The sequence below is a fragment of the Phyllobates terribilis genome, unplaced genomic scaffold (assembly GCF_046119375.1).
Source record: "Phyllobates terribilis strain yellow unplaced genomic scaffold, ASM4611937v1 Scaffold_3__8_contigs__length_932513732, whole genome shotgun sequence".
Taxonomy (NCBI): Eukaryota; Metazoa; Chordata; class Amphibia; order Anura; family Dendrobatidae; genus Phyllobates; species Phyllobates terribilis.
Window position 1 is genome coordinate 648,669,522 of NW_027362763.1, and position 25,384 is coordinate 648,694,905.

A 25,384-nucleotide genomic window follows, 5' to 3' on the forward strand; every position below is an offset into this window, starting at 1 on the left:
GACTGCACTGCAAAGACTCCGTGTTATCATTACTGATCCAGGCACTATCACCACCATCATCCATACCCGCTGCCCTGAAGCTCCACTCTTCCTGTGGGGAGTCACATCACCTTGATGCACACACCATCAGCTTCAGTGGACTGCTCCGCAGCGGCGATTCCCAATAACCGCATCCCCCAGGTGGCGTAGTCGGACTATATATAACAGAGACACATAGACTACCCTGGTTTGACCGCCCTGGGTCACGGACCGGGTCACCGCCACGGTGACTACAACCCCCAGCATCTACAAGGCCCGGCTCCGGGTATCCCCACGGCCCAGGGGGCACGTCAACTTTAACAGATCATAAGTATCAATATATATAAATATAAAAAGTTTTTTTATAAAGATTTTTAGTGAGCAAAAGGGGGAAGGAGGGTGATAACGAAAGTCCACTCTGACTGTGTCTGTGTGTCAGGTAACTATCTATGGGCTTACATTGTGCTTTGGTACCTAGCTAGTGATAATGCTTCCCTCATGTTATACTACTGTTATCCTCTTATCTTTCAATAGGTAGTAGGTCTTTTACATACATGAGGAATCCCTTTTGGGTTACTGCTCTTTGCTCACTAAAAATCTTTATAAAAAAAGTTTTTATATTTATATATATATATTGATACTTATGATCTGTTATTATTTGATTGCGGGCAATTGTGCAATTTTGTCTTACCTAGGACCCAAAACACCCCCTCTCTTTACTTTTTTATGTGCCTGACTCTCATACACATTTTTTCCATCTAGTCACCTCTTTGTTTTCTTGAATACTTACTTACTCTTATAAGTTTAAATAAATATATTTTTTGCAATGATATGCTGAGTAGTTCTCCTTCTTTTCAATAACTCATAAAGATGCGTACCCGCTACCCAGGATAGAGGAGTCACTAGCTGCGTTAAAATCTGCTAACTACTTCTCTACTTTGGATCTTACTAGTGGGTATTGGCAGGTTCCTGTAGCAGAGGCGGATAAGGAAAAGACCGCATTCACCACCCCGATGGGCCTCAGCGAGTTAAACTGCATGTCATTCGGGCTCTGCAACGCCCCAGGAAACTTCCAGCGGTTGATGGAATGCTGTCTAGGACATAAGAACTTCGAGACAGTCCTCCTGTACCTGGATGACGTCATAGTATACTCCAAGACGTATGAGGATCATCTGAAGCACCTGGCGGAAGTGTTTGAAGCCCTGTCTAGCTTTGGCCTGAAGGTGAAGCCATCAAAGTGTCACCTGCTGAAGCCCAAAGTACAGTACTTAGGACATGTGGTAAGCGCTGACGGTGTAGCACCAGACCCCGACAAGGTCACCGTAATCAAGGACTGGCCGAGACCTTCCACCATCAAAGAAGTGCGGCAGTTCCTCGGGTTGGTAGGCTACTACCGAAGGTTTATACAAGGCTTCACCAAGATGGCGGCACCTATGCAGGACCTCCTGATAGGCCAGTCCAGAAAGGCCAAGAACCAGACACCACCATTCAAATGGGACAAGCTGGAAGATGAGTCCTTCACCAGGCTGAAGATGGCTCTCACAGGAGACGAGGTCCTGGCCTACCCTGATTATGGACAGCCCTTCATCCTTCACACGGACGCGAGCAACGTGGGACTGGGAGCGGTACTGTCCCAGATCCAACAAGGCAGAGAAAGGGTAATATAGCCTACGCCAGCAGGAAGCTCCGGCCCACCGAAAGAAACCCAGAAAACTACAGCTCCTTCAACTTGGAGTTCCTTGCCATCGTCTGGGCCGTGACTGAGCGCTTCAAGCATTATCTCGCCTCCTCCAAATTCACTGTGTACACGGATAATAACCCGCTGACACACCTGGACACTGCAAAACTTGGTGCCCTGGAACAAAGATGGATGGCCCGACTGTCTAATTACGAATTCACCATCAAGTACCGGGCTGGGCACAAGAATGCAAACGCAGATGCGCTGTCCAGAATGCCTAACTTGCCAGATGGGGGAGAAGACCCAGAGGAGCTGGAAGAGATAGAAATCCCCGCGTTCCACCGCCATGGGATAAAGCAGTGCTCCCATTGTGTGAAGAACAGGTGCTCTGCCAACAGAGAAGCCACGTTCAATCCATTGCCCCACCATGGATGGGCAGAAACACAAGACAGTGACACGGCTGTTCGCCTAGTCAAAGAGTTGCTGACACAAGCTGACTCATACCCTGATTCAGATGCTCCAGAAGAGACCAATCAGCTGTAGAAAGAAAAGAGCAAGCTGTTCATCTATGAAGGGAAGCTGTGTCGAAGAACGGTCAACTCCCGGACACATGAGCTGGTCTGGCAGGTGGTTGTCCCGAGGCGAGATGCGTCTATGGTCCTGGAAGCGTACCACGATGGAGCGGGACATTTTGGATGGAAGAAGCTGGAAGTCCTGCTACGTGAACGGTTCTATTGGGTTGGCATGAGGAAAGCAGTCGAGAGGTGGTGTCGAGAATGCGGACCATGCAACCTGAGAAGAAAAGACATTGACAGCCAGAGGGCTCCCCTGCAGCCCATCATCACCAAGCAGCCACTCGAACTGGTAGCCCTGGACCATGTGAAGCTATCCCCGAGCAGGTCAGGATATGTCTACGCTCTCACCATCGTAGACCACTACTCCCGGTTCCTGGTAGTAGTGCCAGTCAAGGACCAAACGGCTCAGACAGCAGCCAGAGCTTTCCAACAGCACTTCTGCCGCCCGCATGGGTACCCAGAACGTGTGCTAACTGACCAAGGTCCAGCCTTCGAGGCAGAAGTATTCCAGGAATTCTGCAACCTGTACGGCTGCAAGAAGATCAGGACAACGCCTTATCACCCCCAAACCAACGGGATGTGTGAAAAGATGAACCAGGCGGTGATAGACCTACTGAAGACGTTGCCCCTGGAGGAATGCAGCCTGTGGCCAGAAAAGTTGCCAGACCTGGTGGATCTCTACAACCACATCCCAGTGAATTCCACCAACTGCACACCAGCTTACCTGATGCGAGCAAGACCTGGTAAGCTGCCCATCGATCTGGATATGGGAGTTCTGACACCAGAGGACACCTCACCTGATGCGGATTGGGACACTGAGCGGCAACAGCAATACTGTAAGGTACAGGAAAGTGTTGAAAGAAGTCTGTCCCAAGCAAGAGAAAGGCAGGAGAAGACTTACAATCAACATGCACCTGCTGTTCCCCTGTCACCTGGAGAGCAAGTCCTAAAGAGGAAGAGGCGACTCCACAAGTTGGATGACCGTACACAGTTCTACCCTCAAACCATGATAACACCAAGGTGTGCCTCATAAGTAAGGACGGAGGTGAGACAACAGCAACAGTTTCCAGAGACCACCTGAAGAAATGTCCCGTGCAGTTGCAACACGCTAAAGAAGACCAATATATCCCTCAACCGCAGAGGAAGTGGAAGAAATGGTCAGCATGGTACTCGGAGAATTTCCACTGTCGTGGACACAAGTAAATAATGCAATAGTTGTGCCAGTCCTTACATTTCTCCAACCAGCCCCTCAAAAAGCTGTAGAAGTCCCAGTAGAGTTGGAAGAACCATTGGCCCCGGAGACAGAAGATTCCTCATCAGCAGACCAGGAGAATCTACCCTCTGCTAGTAGCGAGCCTGTTGTACCCACGGTAAGCCAAAGGATCCGTAGGAAGCTGCCCAACCTACCAGAGACACCTCCAAACACCTGTAGTGAGGTGAACATTGAGCCCACCACACCAGGGGTAAATATAGGGGACCAAGGTAGAACACAGACAGTGTGTTACGTAGGTCCACCAGAATCATCAGAGGTCAGATCCCTGCTCGATGGAGAATTTGAAATGTAAAATATAACTGAAATGTTAGTATGTGTGTACTAAATATGTTTTTCCAGTTACCCGACAGGGTCCAAAAAGACTTTCAGGTTATGGACAATGGATAACCAAAAACTTTGCCTGTAAATAGTTGCACCTGTAAAGTGCCCCCCTTTGTGCCAGACCACAGAACAAAAACCCGTGGAGGTGGCCGAAGACGTGGTCCAACATCCAGATCATCAATGCCCTTTAGCCACCCCAGGGCCTCCCTCAAACTACATCTTCAGTGGAATGGACACCTGGTTACGGGTGATACTGTGACCTATAAAGACTGTAATGTTTTGTAATATTCTAATGTACCTTGTTTATTGTTACCTGTTATTTTTGCAAAATATGCTCAGTCCCGGAGTACTGAAATTTACTAGGGGGGAATGTTGCACCCCAGAGGGTCTGGTTGCCACAGTGGTAGTAATACCATGTCTGGGAGCAAAACAGGAGCTTCCTGGTCAGGAACACATTATATGCAACACCCCCTGCCCCAGGCCAGAAAGGGGAGGATCCTGCCCTTTATAACTGGATCTGGAGGGTTAGCTCAGACAGGGCCTGTAGTCGAGTTGAGGACACAGGAGTAAGAAGCCAGGGACTGGAGCTGGGCATAGCTCGTCCTGGGCAGCATACAGAGGACCGGACACCGGAGTCCGAGGCTGTGGGGATTGTATACCCAGCAGCAGATACCGCAGGGCAGGGGATTGGAGGTCTCCTGGCCCAACAGAAGCTCGGAGGCTCAGCCACACGAAAGGACCAGTACCGCCACAGAGGAGCGAGGAATACACGGGATCTGAGTCGCCAGCCATACGGGTGAGCACAGCACGTCACACTCAGGGACGTGGGCTACAACACGACTATAAGCGGGATAGCCAAAGAGTACAGTCAGAACGGCAGGCCTACAACTGCACCTGGCCAGGGGAATTCTAGGATTGCTCCCAGACTGACCAGGCCATCATCCCTAGCAAGTACTCCCGTTGGGGCCTATATAATTACCACCAGTAAAGACCCCAGGACTGCACTGCAAAGACTCCGTGTTATCATTACTGATCCAGGCACTATCACCACCATCATCCATACACGCTGCCCTGAAGCTCCACTCTTCCTGTGGGGAGTCACATCACCCTGCTGCACACACCATCAGCTTCAGTGGACTGCTCCGCAGCGGCGGTTCCCAATAACCGCATCCCGCAGGTGGCGTAGTCGGACTATATCTAACAGAGACACATAGACTACCCTGGTTTGACCGCCCTGTGTCATGGACCGTGTCACCGCCACGGTGACTACAACCCCCAGCATCTACAAGGCCCAGCTCCGGGTATCCCCACGGCCCAGGGGGCGCGTCATAATAACCTGTCTTGGTATTGCAGGCCCCCCAGTCCTCTAATAACCTGTCTTGGTATTGCAGACCCCCCAGTCCTCTAATTACCTTGGTCGCTCTTCTCTGCACCCGCTCTAGTTCAGCTATGTCTTTCTTATACACCGGAGACCAGAACTGTACACAGTATTCTAAGTGTGGTCGCACTAGTGACTTGTATAGAGGTAAAATTATCTTCTCCTCATGAGCATCTATGCCTCTTTTAATGCATCCCATTATTTTATTTGCCTTTGCAGCAGCTGCCTGACACTGGCCACTAAACGTGAGCTTGTCGTCCACCAATACACCCAGGTCTTTTTCAGTGACAGTTTTGCCCAGTGTTTTACAATTAAGCATATAATTATACATTTTATTTCCTCAGCCCACGTGCATTACCTTACATTTATCCCATTAAAGCTCATTTGCCATTTATCAGCCCAAGCTTCTAGTTTACATAGATCCTCCTGTAATATAAAATAGTCCTCCTCTGTATTGATTACCCTGCAGAGTTTAGGGTCATCTGCAAATATTGAAATACTACTCTGTATGCCCCCTACAAGGTCATTAATAAATGTTAAAAAGAAGGGGGCCCAATACTGACCCCTGTGGTACCCCACTGTTAACTGAGACCCAGTCTGAGTGTTTTCCATTAATAACCACCCTTTGTTTCCTATCACTGAGCCAGTTCTTAACCCACATACATATATTCTCCCCTATCCCCATTGTTCTCATTTTATGTATCAACCTTTTGTGTGGAACCGTATCAAAAGCTTTTGAAAAGTCCATATACACAACATCCGCTGCATTTCCTTGGTCCAGTCCGGAACTTACCAACTTATCCCGGAAGAAGCCATTGACAATATGATAATATAAAAGTTAGCTAAGTGCCAGGCTGCAGAGCTTAGCAATTTACCGGTAATTCCAAAGTACTTCAGGCTCTTGTACTACTATTATCTGGCTCACAATAGGAGATCTCACATGGACCATATACAATAAACAACAGCTGATGGAGGCATCATTGCAAATAAACGGAAGAGAAAACAGCAGCAATGGGTGAATGATCTGATATCACCCTGCCTCCCCTATCGTTCCTATATTGGTTCCTCACCAATCGCCGCACAGGAACCTAAAACCTTGTATTTCCCTAGAGTTTGGCCCTGGATAGGGAAAGGAAGGGGGGGGGAGCACAATTCAGCCAGCGGTAAGTAGGATGCCCAATCCTCCTGATTTTCGGTGACAAAACACCTGAGATAGGTCTCCAAATTCTGATAAAAGCGCTTGGTCTGTCCATTCGACTGAGGGTGGAAGGCAGAGGAAAAGAACAGCTGCACCCCCAGTCGAGAACAGAATGCTTTCCGGAACTTTGAAACAAACTGGGTCCCTCGATCTGACCCCACATCGGAGGGAACCTCGTGAAGCCTCACAATCTCATTTATAAACACCTGAGCAAGTGTCTTGGCATTGGGAAGTGCAGGTAATGCAACAAAGTGAAACATTTTACTGAACCACTAAAACCACCGTTTTGCCTGCAGAAACTGGTAGGTCAGTAATAAAATCCATGGACAAGTGTGTCCATGGCCTAGTAGGGATAGGTAGCGGAAGAAGAGTACCAGACGGACGGGTATGCAAAACCTTAGAACGCGTGCAAATACTACACACAGATACATGTTCAATTACATCCCGATGCAACCCCGGCCACCAAAAACGACGAGAGAGGAGGTCCGCGGTTGCCTTACCACCTGGATGTGGATAAGAGTTGATGTTCCTTAATTACTTTGCGGCGCAGATTAGATGGTACAAATAACCTTCTTGAAGTGCAGGAGGCAGGGGTGTCCCCCTGAGCCTCTAACACCTCACCCTCCATTTCAGGATATAATGCCGAAATGACAACCCACTTCTGTTATATCGGGGCAGGGTTCTCATGGTCACCACCACCAGGGAAGCTCTGGGACAAAGCATCAGCCTTGACATTTTTCACCCCTGGACAAAAAGTAACAACAAAATTGAACCTAGTAAAAAACAGGGACCATCTGGCTTGCCTAGGGTTGAGGCTGACTGGAGATATGACAGGTTCTTATGCTCAGTAATAACAGTAATAGGATGGACAGCCCCCTGCAACCAATGTTGCCATTCTTCAAACGCCAATTTGATTGCCAAAAGTTTGCTTTTAGCCACCTCATGATTTCTCTCAGCACAAGACAATTTTTTAGAAAAAAAAGCGCATGGACGTCATTTCCCAGGGGACGGACCCTGAGACAACACAGCCCCAACCCCGACATCCGATGCATCAACTTCCACAATAAAGAGTTGGGAAACATCGGGTTGACTGAATATAGGTGCAGTGGCAAAATGATTATTTAAGGAAGAAAAAGCCTGGAGGGAGGCATCCGACCATTTGGAAAAATCAGACCCTTCTTAGTCATGTCAGTGAGGGATTTCACCATTACAGAGTAATTTTGGATGAATTTCCGGTAAAAATTCATAAAGCCCAGAAAACTTTGTAGAGCCTTCAGGTTCTCGGGATGGTCCCAATCAAGGACTACACGGATCTTCTCCGGATCCATCTGAAAACTCGAGGATGACAACAAGTACCCCAAAAACTGCACCTCTTGAACAGTGAAAACATGCTCGCTCATCACTAACTACTTCCGTTCCTGTAACTCTAGGGTTACATTCATCTTGTCCAAAAAAAGAGTACTGGCTGTTCACCCTGCTAGATCCACGCTTCAAGAACAACTTTGTATCTCTTCTTCCTGAGGTGGAGAGGTCTACTAAAATGGTGCTATACCAGAAGGCCATTGTGGAAAATTTGTTGAAAAAATTCCCATCAGACAACACTAGCGGCAGGGGGCAAGCTTCCTTGCCCAACCAAGGAGGAGAAGTGGAGGAGACACACACCAAGTACAGCTGAGGCAGGGATACACTGTCAAAGGGCTGGGCCAATTTAATGACAGCCTCCCAGTGGCCATGCCCTCATGACTGGGTATTTTTGACAAGGAGGGAAAAGTTATAAAAGATGGTCAAGCAATACCTGGCTGACCAAACCAGTGTATTCCCTAATTCCTCTGCGACCTTCAGCTATTGGGTCTTAAAGCTGGACAATTGGCATGAGCTGTCTTGGAGGTGTTGTGCTGCCCTGCTGCTAGCGTCTTGTCTGAGCGGGTTTTTAGTGCCACAGAGGGGCTCATAACAGACAGGCGCTCTCACTTCAACAGAAAATGCTGACCGGCTCACTCTGATAACAATGAACAAAGCCTGGCTTAGACCCGACTTTTACACACCACCAGGCGACAGCAGCACATTAAGTGTTTTTAATGTTAGATTTGAATGAGGTCTTCCAGTTGTTGCCTTCTAGGCTCTATGGATGACCCTACTTATAATTTTTTCCTGCCTTTGCACTTTGTACAAAGCCATTATGAGTGTAGGAGTACCAGAACTACACTTTGTTTACAATATCTGAATGAGGCACTACAGTTGATGCCTTCAAGGGTGTATGGATGACCCTGCTTGTAATTTTGCACTTACATAAGTTGTGTCTCCAGGTCTTGTGTATGGGGCCTCCTTCATGTCTAATTCAGGGTGTATCGGAGTCCCTTTGAGTCCATAATTTTTGACAGCTCTTGCTTTCTTCATAAATTACACTGAAATTTCCTTTTTTTTCCCTAAAAAATTCAATTTTGGTTTACTTAAGTTATAATTTTTTTTAAACTCTTTTTTAAATTTTGCCTTATATACAAGTCACTATAGAGGAAAAAATGTTTCTTAACATTTTTTTTTCCTGTCAACTGCAATTTCTAATTGATTTTGAATGTTTTATTGTTAGTCCTTAACCCCTTTATGACGTGTGCTGTCCCCCTCGGATCAGCGCCGGAGCCCGCACCTTTCCGGGCACATGAGAGCTGATCTATACAGCTGTCATGTGCCCCTAACAGCCGCAGGTGGAATCACGATGCACCTGCGGCTGTTAACTGGTTAAATGCCGCTGTCAATCTCTGACAACGGCATTTAACTTGCGCTTTCCAGAAGAGTGTCACTGGCTCCGCCCATCGGTGACCCCATCACATGATCGCAGGTCGCTGATGGGTTGGCATGGCAATCCGGGGTTTGCAGGAGACCCCTGCAGTTGTCATTGCGGTCAGCTCTCATATCCAGTGAGCATTTCTACACACGGGCGATCAGATGATCGCAGCTTCTAGTCTCCCATGGAGAATATTGAATCCAGTGTAAAGTAAAAAAAAAGTTTTTAAGAATATTAAAAAAATTTAAAAAATCTTAAAGTTTATATCACCCCCCTTTTGCCCCATTCAAAATAACACAATAAAAAAATCATATATACACATATTTGGTATCACCGCTTTCAGAATCGCCAGATCTATCAATATTAAGAAATAATTAATCCAATCGGTAAACGGAGTAATGAAAAAAAATTAAAACGCCAGAATTACGTTTTTTTGGTAGCCGCAACATTGCAATAAAATGCAATAACGGGCGATCAAAACATCATACCTGCCCCAAAATGGTATCAATAAAAACACCAGCTCGGCGCGCAAAAAATAAGCCCTCACCCGGCCCCAGATCCCGAAAAATGGAGACGCTACGGGTCTCGGAAAATGGTTACTTTTTTTTTTTTAACAAACTTTGGATTTTTTTTCAACACTTAAATAAAAAAGAACCTGTACATGTTTGGTATCTACGAACTCGTAATGTCCTGGAGAATAATAATGGCCGGTCAGTTTTAGCATTTAGTGAATGTGGTAAAAGAAAAAAAAAACTGTGGAATTGCACTTTTTTTTGCAATTTCATCACACTTGGAATTTTTTTTACCATTTTCCAGTACATGATATGGTAAAACCAATGGAGTTTTTCAAAAGTACAACTTGTCCCACAAAAAATAAGCCCTCACCGAAAAATAAAAAAGTTATGGCTCTGGAAAGAAGGGGAGCAAAAAACGAAAATGCAAAAACAGAAAATGGCCGCGGCGTGAAGGGGTTAAAGCATTGGTTTGATGCGGGAGCGCCCATTGCGGTATCTGTTCTCTGTGGGAGCGCCCATTTCAGTATCTGTTCACTGTGGGAGCGCCCATTGGGGTATCTGTTCACTGTGGGAGCGCCCATTGGGGTATCTGTTCACTGTGGGAGCGCCCATTGGGGTATCTGTTCACTGTGGGAGCGCCCATTGGGGTATCTGTTCACTGTGGGAGCGCCCATTGGGGTATCTGTTCACTGTGGGAGTGCCCATTGCGGTATTTGTTTGCTGCAGGAGCGCCCATTGCAGTATCTGTTCTATGTGGGAGTGCCCATTGCGGTATCTGTTTGCTGCTGGAGCACCCACTGCGGTATCTGTTTGCTGCGGGAGCGCCCATTGCGGTATCTGTTCTATGTGGGAGTGCCCATTGCGGTATCTGTTCTATGTGGGAGTGCCCATTGCGGTATCTGTTTGCTGCTGGAGCACCCACTGCGGTATCTGTTTGCTGCTGGACCACCCATTGCGCTATTTGTTCTCTGCGGGAGTGCCCATTGCGGTATCTGTTTGCTGCGGGAGCGCCCATTGCGGTATCTGTTTGCTGCGGGAGCATCCATTGCGGTATCTGTTCGCTGCAGGAGCGCCCATTTCAGTATCTGTTCACTGCAGGTATCACTCATCAAGGAATTTGAATGCGTTGTGCTTTAAAATGAACTCAAGGGCCTCGTACACTAAATTAATATACTCTCGACTTTTGTCAGTGTGCATTGAAACGCTTCGGACTGTCTCAACCCCCCTATAATGTGGTATTCTAGTATACAAACTTTCTATATCAATTGAAGCTAGAAAAAAATGTCTCTGCCACTCTATCACCTGTAGGGCCCTTAGAAAATTTGATCTAATGTATTATGGTGATATACAGCATGTGAAGTATATTCTAGAATAATCACATGTGCCCTGGTTGTCAGGTCTTATAGAGATCTCCAGGCACAGTGTAATCCGCAGCTGTAAGAGAGGACGGAAGGGGGCTTCAGTACGAGTGTCTCTCTGCAGCTGTGAGCTGAGCTGAGAGGAAGGACCCCCTGTAGTGATCCCTAACATGTGCTCTTTTGTTAAGATACTATATTTCAATACCGAGTTGTGGAAGAACTATATGTCCCAGCTCTTCACAAAATGGATTTTCTAGCTCAGGGGGAGATAGCGAATGCCAGATTGCATCCCAGCCCACTCTAGCGTGTAGGGCCGAGGAGATACACGTCCCAGCCTTTGGAAACCCCTAGGACACCTGTGTTAGGTCTCCACGCATAGCAGGGGCCCAGCTGGATCCGATGACCCCAGAACCGGCTCCCTAGGAGCATCCAGTAAGGAATTGTAGCCCATTTTGGTTTCGGGAGATGGTAGCAAGCTTAGACTAGAGGGTCCAGCCCTGGGAGTGACCCAGAGAATTTAAAAACTCCTGCAGGTCTCCTCCCACTGTCTTTCTCCTGGGAAGCTCGTGACATCAAGACGTGTGGGAGAAATCCACCAACCAAGTGAGGGCCCACAACCTCCCCATTTGGCCACTCATCCCCTGAAAGCCAGGCCTTCCAACTATCTGGTAATTGACTTTAAGATCTGCTTATACTTGTTGTACCATGCTTTTGCATTTGTAACTCTGACCACTGTATATGTATAACCCTTATGTTTACAGTAGATTGTTTAGTGTGCCCTTACGGCAATTAAATATATAATTTAACCTTGGGTTGTTCTTTTATCTTGAGCCACAAACCTTACGTCTGTTGTTTGGTCCAACGAACACGCTACCGGGTTGGTTTCTAGTCCGATATAAGTCTGTTATATCAAATAAAGACTGGTGGCAGCTCTACCAGGACGACAAGGCTCTGCTTCACTGGAGTAGTGAAAGAGCCTGTCAGGGATGTGAGGGAGTGTGGGACCACGTCAGTGACTGAGTGGACCACCTTTTCTCGCTCCCCGGTGCCTCTTTGTACCCGTGTGGACAGGAGGTGACTGTGTAGAACTGTACCAATCTGACCTTACTCATCCTTGAAGGGGGTGCGGAACGTCACGTTGGTGCAAAGGGTGGATCCGTATCACGTGGTCCGTCCGACGTCAAGAGACGTCAGGCGGGTGGCGGGGTTTGGATTTATCACAAGAAGCGGCAACAGCGAGATTCTGAGAGGTCCCCCTGGTGCCGTTTCTTCACACAGCATATTAAGAGTTAATTCATAATGTGAATATAGCATAAGGGTAAGCTTAGGACGGCATAGAATATAGCAGAAGGATAATAGGTTTACATGTTAGATAGGAAATGGTTAAGGTTAGGACTAGCCGCGTGGGAGGGCACTAGTGCTGGTAAGAGTGATTCCTGGTTACAGAGAGTTCAGTGTCAGTCAGTGAAGTGTGGAGGGAGTTCAAGTTCAGGTGTGGTGGTGCTTACAAGGGGCAGCATGGGCGAAACGTTCATGGTAGTGGGCGGCCAAATGGAGATCCATGATGGACATTCCAACAGCGTCTGGAGCCTATGGCTCGGGCAAGGTACCATGGACGTCACATGAGGGGCAGGTGGCCGATCCCAAGTGCACTGCCGGAGTGGACAACGAACCCTTGGAGCTGATGGAGTTAGTGGGCTTGGGGGTAGTCGAGAATGAACGTGTGGCCAAACCGAAGATGGGTTGTGCTAAGGAGGAAGGAAGTCTGCATTGCTGTGCCCTATTACACCTGTACCCACCTGATCTACTTGGACTGTTTAGTAAAAATTTGCCTGTTTCAAATAACCTGGTGTCTCATGCATTGTGTGCGGTGGCTCCTGAGGACGGAAGCTTGGAGGCAGCGGAGGCCTGGATGCCTACTAGTGAGTGTGATGCCCCCCACACCCTACAGTACTCTGGGACTGGACACTCCTTGTCTGTAAAGTGCCAGAGTGCATCTGGACAGGAGCTTGTTCGCAATGACTGCTCTGCAGCACTTTACATATGGACAGGGTTCACTTTACTGTTTATTTTCGCTTTGCACTTTATGTGTCACCAGTTGATACACACCATGTAGGTACAATCTGGCCATGATATTTATATAAGGACACCCTGACGATTATGACACTACATCCAGATGTGACCTTCTGATACAGAATGATCGGGTTGATACATTTTCTGTGAGATTTGAGCTTGCTTCGGTTTCGCACCTCAATGTGCTCTTTGATATTTCATTGTTATAGCTGGACCCTTTTCTGTTTGTCTATTTTCTCTCAATAAAACAGGCAGATTCAGGTTATAAATGGTGTAGGCGATGCATGAAGACCTGTACGGGCAGCAGCGTTTATAAGAGCTGTACAGCAGTCAGGCGTGATCCCCCTGATTTCTCCAGGTGGCCACAGCTTCACCGGTCGTATCGTAGGACAATAGACAACCTTCACCATCTCTACATTAGGTGTAATGTGTGTGCGCGGCCAGCGAGGGAACTTACCTTTAAAATCTGGCAGATGTGCAAATGAATTCCCCAGGCAAATGGCAGCATCAAATCCCAATCCAGGCCGAGGGATGTCCTGATCCAGAGACAGCCAGTTACCTTCCTCAATGACTGCAATATGCAGAATATCGGCATCAGAAGCAGATCTCATACCTCCAATATCATCCCCCACAATCCTCTGCAGAGTCAGGATCCCATAATCACCAAAGTGAACATCATCATTCATCACTCATCTACACATTCCCCTCTATCTATCCACAAAACAGTTATCTATAACCTACCTCTAATCATCCATACATAGAACATTCCCCCCCATTACCAATCATCCATGTATGGCATTGCCCCCTATCCATACATACATAACAACCTCAATCATTCATACGTACAGTGCCTCCAAACAGTATTCACTTTTCCCCACTCATTAGTAAGGGTTAAATATTCTGAATAAATGCAGCAATAAGTGCCGTGCTGCAGCAAGATGTGCCGGAGACTGCAGAGATCTCATTCACTTTTCTTGTACAGTAAAACGTTGCAGATTTTTCACAACAAATCCTTGCAGAAAAAATGCAACAAAAGCAGAACGGGTGCACACAGCCCTCAAATGAATTGGGGGGACGAGTCACAGTCACTCTTGTTATTACACAGAATTTATGGTGATTTCTTTCCTGTGTGGACTGGACGGGTTGTTACCGACATCTGGGCAGAATTTCATGTCAATAGCACCTTTATCAATAGATTTACTTAGAAGTGGTGACGTGTTGAATACCTATTTCACCCACTGTATACACACACACTATATATAATCTGTAGCTTTGTCTCCATAAAAAGAGAAGGGCCCAAACACATTTCTTGCACAGGGGACCCAATCGGTCAATGTCCGCCCCTGGGTGTGTCCAAATGTTCCACTGGTACTGTACATAAAACAATCCATTACATCATCAATCATTCATACACTGTAAACAACAATCCTAACTATCAACAATACAAATACTGTAGCATTGCCTTTTAACATGAATCATCCATACATAATACATCATCCATCAATCATCTACTGTATATGAATTGAGTGAAATAAGTATTGGACACATCACTCACCAGATGTTGGTAACAACCCATCCAATCCACACAGAAAAGACATCATCCATAGATGCCCATTAATTATGTGTAATAATGAGAAATGACACCGGGAAAAGTACTGACCACATGAAGAAAGAGAGGAGCAAAGAGCCCTGGAAAGTCCTGACACCGTCTGAGATCTATCAGTGATTAGAAAGCAATCCTGCCACTTAGTGACAGATAATATCAGCTGGTTCCCCTGATGAGGTGTCTCATTACCAAGGTGCCACACAAGAAACATCTCATGATGGGAAAAAACAGTGAGCTCTCTCAAGACCTTCACAACCTTATTGTTGTAAAACATCCTGATGGCACTGGTTACAGAAGAATTTTTAAACTGAAGGTTCTGGTGAGTACTGCTGGGGGCATAATCCGGAAGTGGAAAGAACATAATTTCACAATAAACCGGCCACGACCAGGTGTTCCCCGCAAATTTTCAGAAATAGCAGTGAAAATAATTATCAGAAGAGTTGTCCAAGAGCCAAGGACCATCTGTGGAGAGCTACAGAAAACCTGGAATCAGCAGGTATAATTATTTCCTAAAAACCTGTAAGTAATACACCCAACCTCCATGGCCTGTATGCACGCTCACCACGCAACCTCCATGGCCTGTAAGCACACTCACCACACAACCTCCTTGGCGTGTATGCACTCTCACCACACAACCTCCATGGCCTGTATGCATGCTCACCACACAACCTCCATGGCCTGTATGCATGCTCACCACGCAACCTCCATGGCCTGTATGCATGCTCACCACGCAACCTCCATGGCCTGTATGCACGCTCACCACGCAACCTCCATGGCCTGCATGCACGCTCACCACACAACCTCCATGGCCTGTATGCACGCTCACCACGCAACCTCCATGGCCTGTAAGCACACTCACCACACAACCTCCTTGGCGTGTATGCACTCTCACCACACAACCTCCATGGCCTGTATGCATGCTCACCACACAACCTCCATGGCCTGTATGCATGCTCACCACGCAACCTCCATGGCCTGTATGCATGCTCACCACGCAACCTCCATGGCCTGTATGCACGCTCACCACGCAACCTCCATGGCCTGTATGCACGCTCACCACACAACCTCCATGGCCTGTATACACGTTCACCATGCAACCTCCATGGCGTGTATGCACGCTCACCACGCAACCTCCATGGCGTGAATGCATGCTCACCACGCAAGCTCCATGGCCTGTATGCACGCTCACCACACAACCTCCATGGCCTGTATGCATGCTCACCACACAACCTCCATGGCCTGTATGCATGCTCACCAGGCAACCTCCATCTCTGAACAAAAAGCATGCTCAAGCACGTTTACAGTTTGCTCAACAACATTTAGAAAAGCCTGTGAAATCCTGGGAGAATGTAGTCGGGTCGGATGAGACTAAAATTGAACTCTTTGGATGCCATAATACACACCATGCATATCACTCCAAAAGCACCATACCAACAGTGAAGTGTGGAGGTGGGAACATCATGGTGTGGGGCTGTTTTTCAGCATATGGCACTGGCAAACTTCATATAATTGAAGGAAGGATGAATGGACAGATGTACCCAGACATTCTTGAAATCTTCTGCCATCTACCAGCAAGGCAATGATCCCAAACACACAGCCAAGCAAACTCTCATTTTTTTCAGAGAAAGAAAATAAAACTGCTAGCATGGCCCAGTCAATCACCGGACCTGAATCCAATAGAAAATGTATGGAAGGAACTAAAACTCAGAGTTCATAGAAGGAGCCCACGAAAGCTTCAGGATAGGAAGAGTGTTTGTGTGGAAGAATGGGCAAAAATCGCACCTGAGCAATGTCTGCGACTAGTTTCTCCATACTGGAGGCAACTTGAAGAGTCATCACAAACAAAGGCTTTCGTAAGAAGAAGCATTACATACATTTCAGTAAGCTAATTCAATACTTTTATCCTGTGTGATTTCTCATCATCACACATAATTTATTGACAGCTATGGATGTTTTCATTGCCTGTGTGGACTTTATGGGTTGTTACCGACATCTGAGGAGAATTTTATGTCAACAGGTCCTTTTGAAATATATTTACTTTGAAAATCAGTAACATTGTCAATACTTATTGCACCTGATATATATATATATATATATATATAGTATAGACAACATTATCCTCTATCCAAACATAGCAATTCTCTCCATCAATTATCCATACATATAAAGTTCCTCTTGCATACAATCTGTGGGTTCTTCCTACTGGTGGATCTTGCCCTCCATGACCAGTCACAACCCCACTATTCATCCCCTCATACACAGCGATTGATAATTATGGCAGCAACTGATAAACCTAATAGCACCTCACCCCACTTGTCAAATGCAGGCTCCTTTCTTCTGTTCCAGCGAGTCTTCAAGGCATACTTCAACATCTTGTCACTGGCATCAACGCTAACCACGGAGAATCCCTCTTCCACCAACATCTCTGAGTCCACTCTAAAAACAGTATAAGACCATGTGTTAGACTCACCTGCTGAAGTTGATTAACAAAGCCAAAGATGAGTGCAGACACATTGTCACGGGTGTGTCAGAGATGACAGACAGTCGTCCTGCAGTTGTTGGCAGGAGATCTCCACATTTAGCAATGCAGACAGATAAGATAGGAGGCTGTCTTTAGGACCCAGCGACTACCTCCCTCTCACCTGGGCGTATATATACCTGATCTCTCCAGGTGGGCGTCGCCGGTTATACTCCTTTCTACTTGGAACTTGGCTGAAGCAGCTGAAGCAGCATCACGTCCTCTCTGGAGTCTTGAGGCCGTGTGCCCTGTTGGAGTTCTTCTAACGCTAAGTTATTATTTCCCTGTGTTGTCTTCCCCTTTTGTCTTTAGAGTGCTAGCAGAGGTTGACTAGTGCTCATCTCCTTCCACCCCCAGCTATAGCCTTACGCCAGGGATAGTAGGGCGAGGCACGTGATCGGCGACAGCTGCGGAGGCTGTATTAGAGGGAGACAGGGTGATGCTAGTCCAGATTAGGAGGTCACCTATTCCCCCTTTCCCTAGTGTCTGGGCTCCCTTTCCCTTTCCCCTCTGTGTTGCACTCACACCTGGTGTGACTCTCTGTGTTGCATTCACACCTGGCGCGACACACATTGTCTCAGAGTTTTGGTACAACAGGCTGGAGGGAACATGGAACAGCGAGGACTTGGACAAAATGGAAGCCACTAAACCATGACAGCAGGCATAGAGGGAAACTGCAAGTCCGAACTGTGGTATAGCTCCGGATTAAATATTGCTGACTCCAGTCCCACCAACCAAGTACAACAACTTGTTAAGTCAAACTTAACTTGTAAATTACCTTTCATTTTGACAACATCACTACACCTTACCTAGACATCCTACTAACTGGTAATATAGCTCTTAATATTGTAACTTGCAAGCTACATAAAAACCTATCACAGGTGATGCTATATTACATGCCAACAGCAACCATCCCAAACAAATAATACAACATTTCTCAGTGGGTGAATTTATCAGAGTAAGACGCACAAGCACTAACTACACTTACACCCATATACCTGATCTAATAAAACCACAATCTTACTCCTATAATGATTAGTTGGGAGTTCAAAGTTTCAAAGCGAGCCATAACCCCATGTCTTATAGACCTCTCGTCCTAATCTTTTTATGGAATATACACTGATGAAGATGTTTTAGCACTTTTGGAATAAACATTAATTTTATCTATTCGCTTGTCCTGGATCCTGTTACAAAAAGGGGCTCACTTGGGGAGGTTGATCTTCTAAGCCCAAGGTCTGGGTAGGCTTAGAAGGCACGCAGGACACAGACAGTCAACTGATGGACTGGAAGCAGCAGCCATCTAGGAGACGTCCTGAGAGCTGCAGACAGCTTGCAGAGTTACTTAATTCCTGAGGCAGATAGGAGACTGAAGGACTACAAGCCACAGGCCACAGACAAAATTCCCGAGTAACAAGAAAGTCTAAATACCATGGAAGCCTCAATTGGCTAGGAGACGTCTGAAAACTACCGGTGGACACGCATCAGAGGTCCTAGAAGACCGGGAATAGGTAGCAAACAGAACTCCAGAGAAACTAGTCTGAATACCAAAGAAGACGAAGGCAGATGAAGGCATCCCGGAGACAGCAGTGCTACTGAAAGCTGCAGGTGGGTAACTCAGGGACTGTAATCCCTGTGTCAAGTGATTCCTGGCCACTAGGAGGGTGATCAAAATAATTTGTCTTCTCCTTTTTTATGATATTAAACACACACACTTGCATATACAGTATACACATAGCACATACACACACGTATACACATAGAACATACATACACATACTTGTATACACAGAGCACATGCAGACAAATATATATATATACCGAGCATACACATACAGACACATGTATTCACAGAGCACATTCATACACATATACTGTACATATACACAGATCACATGCACACATGTATACACAGAACACTTACAAATGCACATGCATACACAAAGTACATACATACTGACATATATGTAAACACAAAGCACATACATACATACACACATATGTGTCACGTACATGCTTCTCAGCACATGACATGGGTGCATCCACACAGATTAATTTACCTTCTCTCAGAACTTCTGTTATAGACTTATAAATGACACCCTGACACTGTCCATGCACCCCGCATACATAACACGCTGCCACCACTCATTAATCAAACTGGGTAATACACTGCTCACAAAATAAAGGGAACACTTACACAACAGAATATAACTCCAAGTGAATCAAACTTCTGTGAAATCAAACTGTCCACTTAGGAAGCAACACTGATTGACAATCAATTTCACATGCTGTTGTGCAAATGGAATAGACAATAGATGGAAATTATTGGCAATTATCAAGACACCCTCAATAAAGGAGTGGTTCTGCAGGTGGGGACCACAGACCACATCTCAGTACCAATGCTTTCTGGATGATGTTTTGGTCACTTTTGAATGTTGGTTGTGCTTTCACACTCGTGGTAGCATGAGACGGACTCTACAACCCACAGAAGTTGCTCAGGTAGTGCAGCTCATCCAGGATGGCACATCAATGCGAGCTGTGGCAAGAAGGTTTGCTGTGTCTGTCAGTGTAGTGTCCAGAGGCTGGAGGCGCTACCAGGAGACAGGCCAGTACACCAGGAGACATGGAGGGTGCCGTTGAGGACAACAACCCAGCAGCAGGACCGCTACCTCCGCCTTTGTGCAAGGAGGAATAGGCGGAGCACTATCAGAGCCCTGCAAAATTACCTCCAGCAGGCCACAAATGTGCATGTGTCTGCACAAACGGTTAGAAACCGACTCCATGAGGGTGGTATGAGGGCCCAACGTGCACAGATGGGGGTTGTGCTCAAAGCCCAACACCGTGCAGGAAGCTTGGCATTTGCCACAGAACACCAGGATTGGCAAAGTCGCCACTGGCGCCCTGTGCTCTTCACAGATGAAAGCAGGTTCACACTGAGCACATGTGACAGATGTGACAGAGTCTGGAGACGCCGTGGAGAGCGATCTGCTGCCTGTGGGGTGACATTTCTTTGGAGGGTCGCACAGCCCCCCATGTGCTCGCCAGAGGTAGCCTGACTGCCATTAGGTACCGAGATGAGATCCTCAGACCCATTGTGAGACCATATGCTGGTGCGGTTGGCCCTGGGTTCCTCCTAATGCAGGACAATGCCAGACCTCATGTGGCTGGAGTGTGTCAGCAGTTCCTGCAAGATGAAGGCATTGAAGTTATGGACTGGCCGCCCGTTCCCCAGACCTGAATCCGATTGAGCACATCTGGGACATCATGTCTCGCTCCATTGCACCACAGACTGTCCAGGAGTTGGTGGATGCTTTAGTCCAGGTGTGGGAGGAGATCCCACAGGAGACCATCCGCAACCTCATCAGGAGCATGCCCAGGCGTTGTAGGGAGGTCATACAGGCACGTGGAGGCCACACACAATACTCAGCCTCATCAGGAGCATGCCCAGGCGTTGTAGGGAGGTCATACAGGCACATGGAGGCCACACACAATACTCAGCCTCATCAGGAGCATGCCCAGACGTTGTAGGGGGGTCATACAGGCACGTGGAGGCCACACACAATACTCAGCCTCATCAGGAGCATGCCCAGGCGTTGTAGGGAGGTCATACAGGCACGTGGAGGCCACACACAATACTCAGCCTCATCAGGAGCATGCCCAGGCGTTGTAGGGAGGTCATACAGGCACGTGGAGGCCACACACAATACTCAGCCTCATCAGGAGCATGCCCAGGCGTTGTAGGGAGGTCATACAGGCACGTGGAGGCCACACACAATACTCAGCCTCATCAGGAGCATGTCCAGGCGTTGTAGGGAGGTCATACAGGCACGTGGAGGCCACACACAATACTCGGCCTCATCAGGAGCATGCCCAGGCATTGTAGGGAGGTCATACAGGCACGTGGAGGCCACACACAATACTCAGCCTCATTGTGACTTGTTTTAAGGACATTACATCACAGTTGGATCAGCCTGTAGTGTGTTTTTCCACTTTAATTTTGGGGGGGACTCCACATCCAGGCCTCCATTGGTTAATAAATGTGATTTCCATTGATGATTTTTGTGTGATTTTGTTGTCAGCACATTCAGCTTTCTACAGAACAAAGTATTCAATGAGAAGATTTCATTCATTCAGATCTAGGAGGGGGGATTTCACTGTTCCCGATATTTTTTTGAGCAGTGTATACCACTATCCAAAGATCAAAAGTTCTTCAATACATAAAGTGAATCTCCTATATTACACACAGAGGGATCTATTATATAGAGTCATTACACACAGAGGGATCTATTATATAGAGTCATTACACCCAGAGGGATCTATTATATAGAGTCATTACACACAGAGGGATCTATTATATAGAGTCATTAGACACAGAGGGATCTATTATATAGAGTCATTACACCCAGAGGGATCTAGTATATAGAGCCATTACACACAGCCATTTACAACCACCCTTTGAGTCCGATCACTAAGCCAGTTATGAATCCACCTAACAGTTGCCTGGTCCATTGCATACTTGGTCATTTTTTCAATAAGGATGGTGTGAGATACTTTGTCAAATGCTTTGCTGAAGTCAAGATATACTATATCTACAGCATTTCCCTGATCCACCCAGTCAGTGATTCTGTCATAGAAGGAAATTAAGTTAGTCTGACATGACTTGTTAGTTACAAACCCATGCTGACTCTGGTTAATCACTTCATTCTTATCCATGTACTTACATACATGTTGTTTAATAATTTGTTCAAAGATCTTTCCTGGTATAGAAGTCAGACTCACCGGCCTATAGTTCCCTGGGTCCACCTTCTTCCCCTTTTTGAAGATAGGAACAACATTTGCTCTTCTCCAGTCTTCTGGGACTTCTCCTGTTCTCCAAGAATTTTCAAAGATTATGGAGAGTGGTTCTAAAATTTCTTCTACGATCTCCTTCAGTACTCTGGGGTGTAATTCATCTGGACCTGGAGACTTGAACTCATTTATGTTAGCTAAATATTCCCTCACAATCTTTCTGTTTACAGATAACTTGGATTCCTCTATTGCTTTAAAAGGACAGTGAAGATCAGTTGATGTTACATTTTCTTTCTGAGAGAAAACAGATGCAAAATAGGAATTAAAAAGTTCGGCCTTCTCAACATCCTCTCTTACCTTTTCTCCATTTTCATCCTGTAAAAATCCTATAGCATCTTTGACTTTTCTTTTACTTTTGACATACCCCCAAAATCCTTTTTTATTGCTTTTGACATCTCTTGCAAGCCTTAATTCATTGTCAGCTTTAGCTAACCTGATACGTGCCCTACAGGATCTGCAGACTGCATTATAATCTTCTTTAGATATGCCTCCCTCTTTCCATTTAATAAACATTTCTTTCTTTCTTTTTAGCATGTGTTTAAGTTCTGTGTTCATCCATCCTGGTTTCCTTAAATGCTTCCCATTCTTCCTACTTTTCGGGATTGTTAACGATTGTGCTTTGAGAATCTCATTTTTAAAAATTTCCCATCCTTCCTGGACATTTTTGTCCTTAAGGACATCCAGCCATTGGATCCCTCCTATTCTCTTTCTGAGTCTCTTAAAATCTGCCTTTCTAAAATCTAACCTTGAAGTTTGAGTCTTCACATGTCTTCCTCCTCTAGTTATCCAAAATTCTATAATAGCATGATCGCTGCCTCCTAGGGTCCCAGCCACCTTTACCTCCTCAACCATTTCCTCCCTGTTTATAAGGATTAGATCCAAAGTAGCAGGTCCCCTTGTTTTCTCCCCTACCTTTTGGAAGATAAAGTTGTCAGCAAGAGAGGATAAGAATTTGCTTGACCTGTTAGTTTTACTTGAGAGAGATTCCCAACAAATGTCTGGATAGTTGAAATCTCCCATGACCACTACGTCATATTTTTTGGAGAACTTGGTCATTTGATACATAAAGAGTTCATCCATATCTTCAGCTTGCCCAGGTGGCCTGTAGTAAATGCCTACAATGGTGTCCTTTCCGTTCTCTCCTTGTATTCTTACCCAAACAGTTTCCCCAGAACTCCCAGTCTCTGAAGCTTCAATCTCTGTGCAGATATTTTCTAACATACAACGCGACACCTCCTCCTCGTTTATCAAGTCTGTTTCTTGCAAATAAGTTGTATCTGACGCGCCCCCTGGGACATATTCCTTTTTGAGGGGAATACCCGGCACCGGATCAGATGGGGGGTTGTAGTCTCCGAGCGGCTGTGACCCGGTCCCGTGCCCAGGGCGTCAAGCTCAGTGTGATGTGGCAGTTCTACAGTTGTTACTAAAGTTCTTTTGTGTCGACTACGCCACCCGTTGTGATGCGGTCACTGTGGCCGCCGCTGCAGCAGGGTCCGCTGAGGCTGATGGTGGGTGCGCAGCTTGGTGGGATAACCCCCAACGGGAGGGGTATAGCCTCAGAGGGGACAGGCGCAGAGGATGGGGGTTGTGGTGGTGTAGTGCAGACGGCAGTGAAGACAGAGTCGGGTTGTGCAGTTAAGGGTGTTTACTTACTGCAGATGTTGTACTGGTCACTCCAGCTGCTAGTGACCACCCGAGCCGTGCTGCGTCCACCAGGTCCTGGATCCAGCCAACTCCCAAACAAGTCCGGAGCGTGGCCCTGAGCTCTCCCTCTGTCCTTTCTTCAGCCGTCCCCACCAGTGATCCACCTAGGTCCAGCTCCCTCGGGCCTTCTGTTGGGACACCCTTGGCCCTGGGTTCCCTGACCCTTCATGTGGTGTGCCTTCGGGGTGAATGTGGTGGGTGACCGTGACAGACACTGCCCACGGTCTCCGGTCTCTGGCTGGGGATTGTTTTTACCCCCACCAGCTTGGGTTCCGGTACCCTGATGCTGACTCCTCACCCGGTGCTCTGATTTGGGTTCTTGGGTCCCTTCTCTTCTGTGCTCTGGGTCTTTCTCTTTTCTCCTCTCTCACTCTGGGTCTTGGTCTTTCTTCTCTCCTCTCCTAACTTGTTTTCTGCAGCTGATCCTCTCTGCATCTGACTCTCTGCGTCTGACCCTGATTCTAGTTGGTGCCCACCTTATATATCCCTCTATGTGTGAGCTCAGGTGACCAGCACCCAATGAGCTCCTAACTTTACCCAGGCTGCTCCCCCTATCTGCCCCTACACTACATGGGATGTACCACCCCCCTCCCACTCCAGCCAGGAACAGACTCGGTCGTACCTGCACATTTCTAAGTGGGAGTACCGTCGGCCTGTTCCTCGGAAATGGGATGTGTGTAGTGCATGCAGCCTACCGAGCTCAGATCCACACTCCATCCTTACCCGGGAGTGGAATATCACACCTCTGGGTTGAGGTGCAATACCCCTGTAGCAGCCGAATCCTCAGGGTGCTACATTCCCCCCTGGTAAATCACAGCACGTCCTCGGGCTGTAAGACATAAAACATCAAACATACAAAAATTTTTCACATAAACATAATAAAACATATAAAACATTATATATATAAAACTTTTCATATAAACATTCTCGTCGTCTCTTGTTTCAGGTTCCTCCTCCGGACACTGTGCACTGTGTGTCCGGGAAAAGTACGACAGTCTCTTAGAAAAACTGGTTTTCCTATAAAACCGGTAGGGGGCGCTTTAGGACGCGCAACTATTTACAGGGGAAGTTGGCCGCTCTCAGTCCTCGGCCAGGTAGAGGGAAGGGAATGGCTGCTCACAGTCCTCAGCCTGTAGGATGAAGGGGTTAACGGGTAAACAGTTCACTGGTCCCAACGGGGACTATTTTAGCAGCAACAGTTTCAGTTTCTTTATACCCCCATTGGGTAACTTATTTACAGCACCTGCTCTGCCGCACTCAACGGCGTCTTCCTCCTGCTCTTTGAACTTCAGACCCGTCCGGGTCCTCTTGCTCCTCCTCCTCGCACCGCAACTCCTCCTCCGTCAGGCGGTGTACGTGGAGGGCGTAAGGTCCTTTGGCACACTTGTGCCGGGTAAAGGTGACCTCATCTCCGATGTAGAGGTCACGACCTCTGTGCCCCTCCGGCAGATGGGACTCCACGTCTCTGCGCGTGACAAAGACGTCGCCGTGGGTGTTGTTGTCTCGAATGAAGCCCCACCCGTGCTGCTGATTGAACTTTAT

At 46.9% G+C, this 25,384-nt stretch overlaps 1 protein-coding gene across 1 annotated transcript in view; it reads right to left on the reverse strand.

The window, feature by feature from the left end:
• The window catches only part of GNMT (glycine N-methyltransferase), a 129,407-nt gene that overhangs the window by 71,511 nt on the left and 32,512 nt on the right, over positions 1-25,384 (reverse strand). Inside the window, exons 2-3 of the mRNA XM_073673278.1 lie at positions 17,084-17,211; positions 13,627-13,740 (exon numbers count right to left, since the gene is read on the reverse strand). Of these exons, the coding sequence (XP_073529379.1) occupies positions 13,627-13,740; positions 17,084-17,211 (242 nt within the window). The remainder of the gene's footprint in view (positions 1-13,626; positions 13,741-17,083; positions 17,212-25,384) is intronic.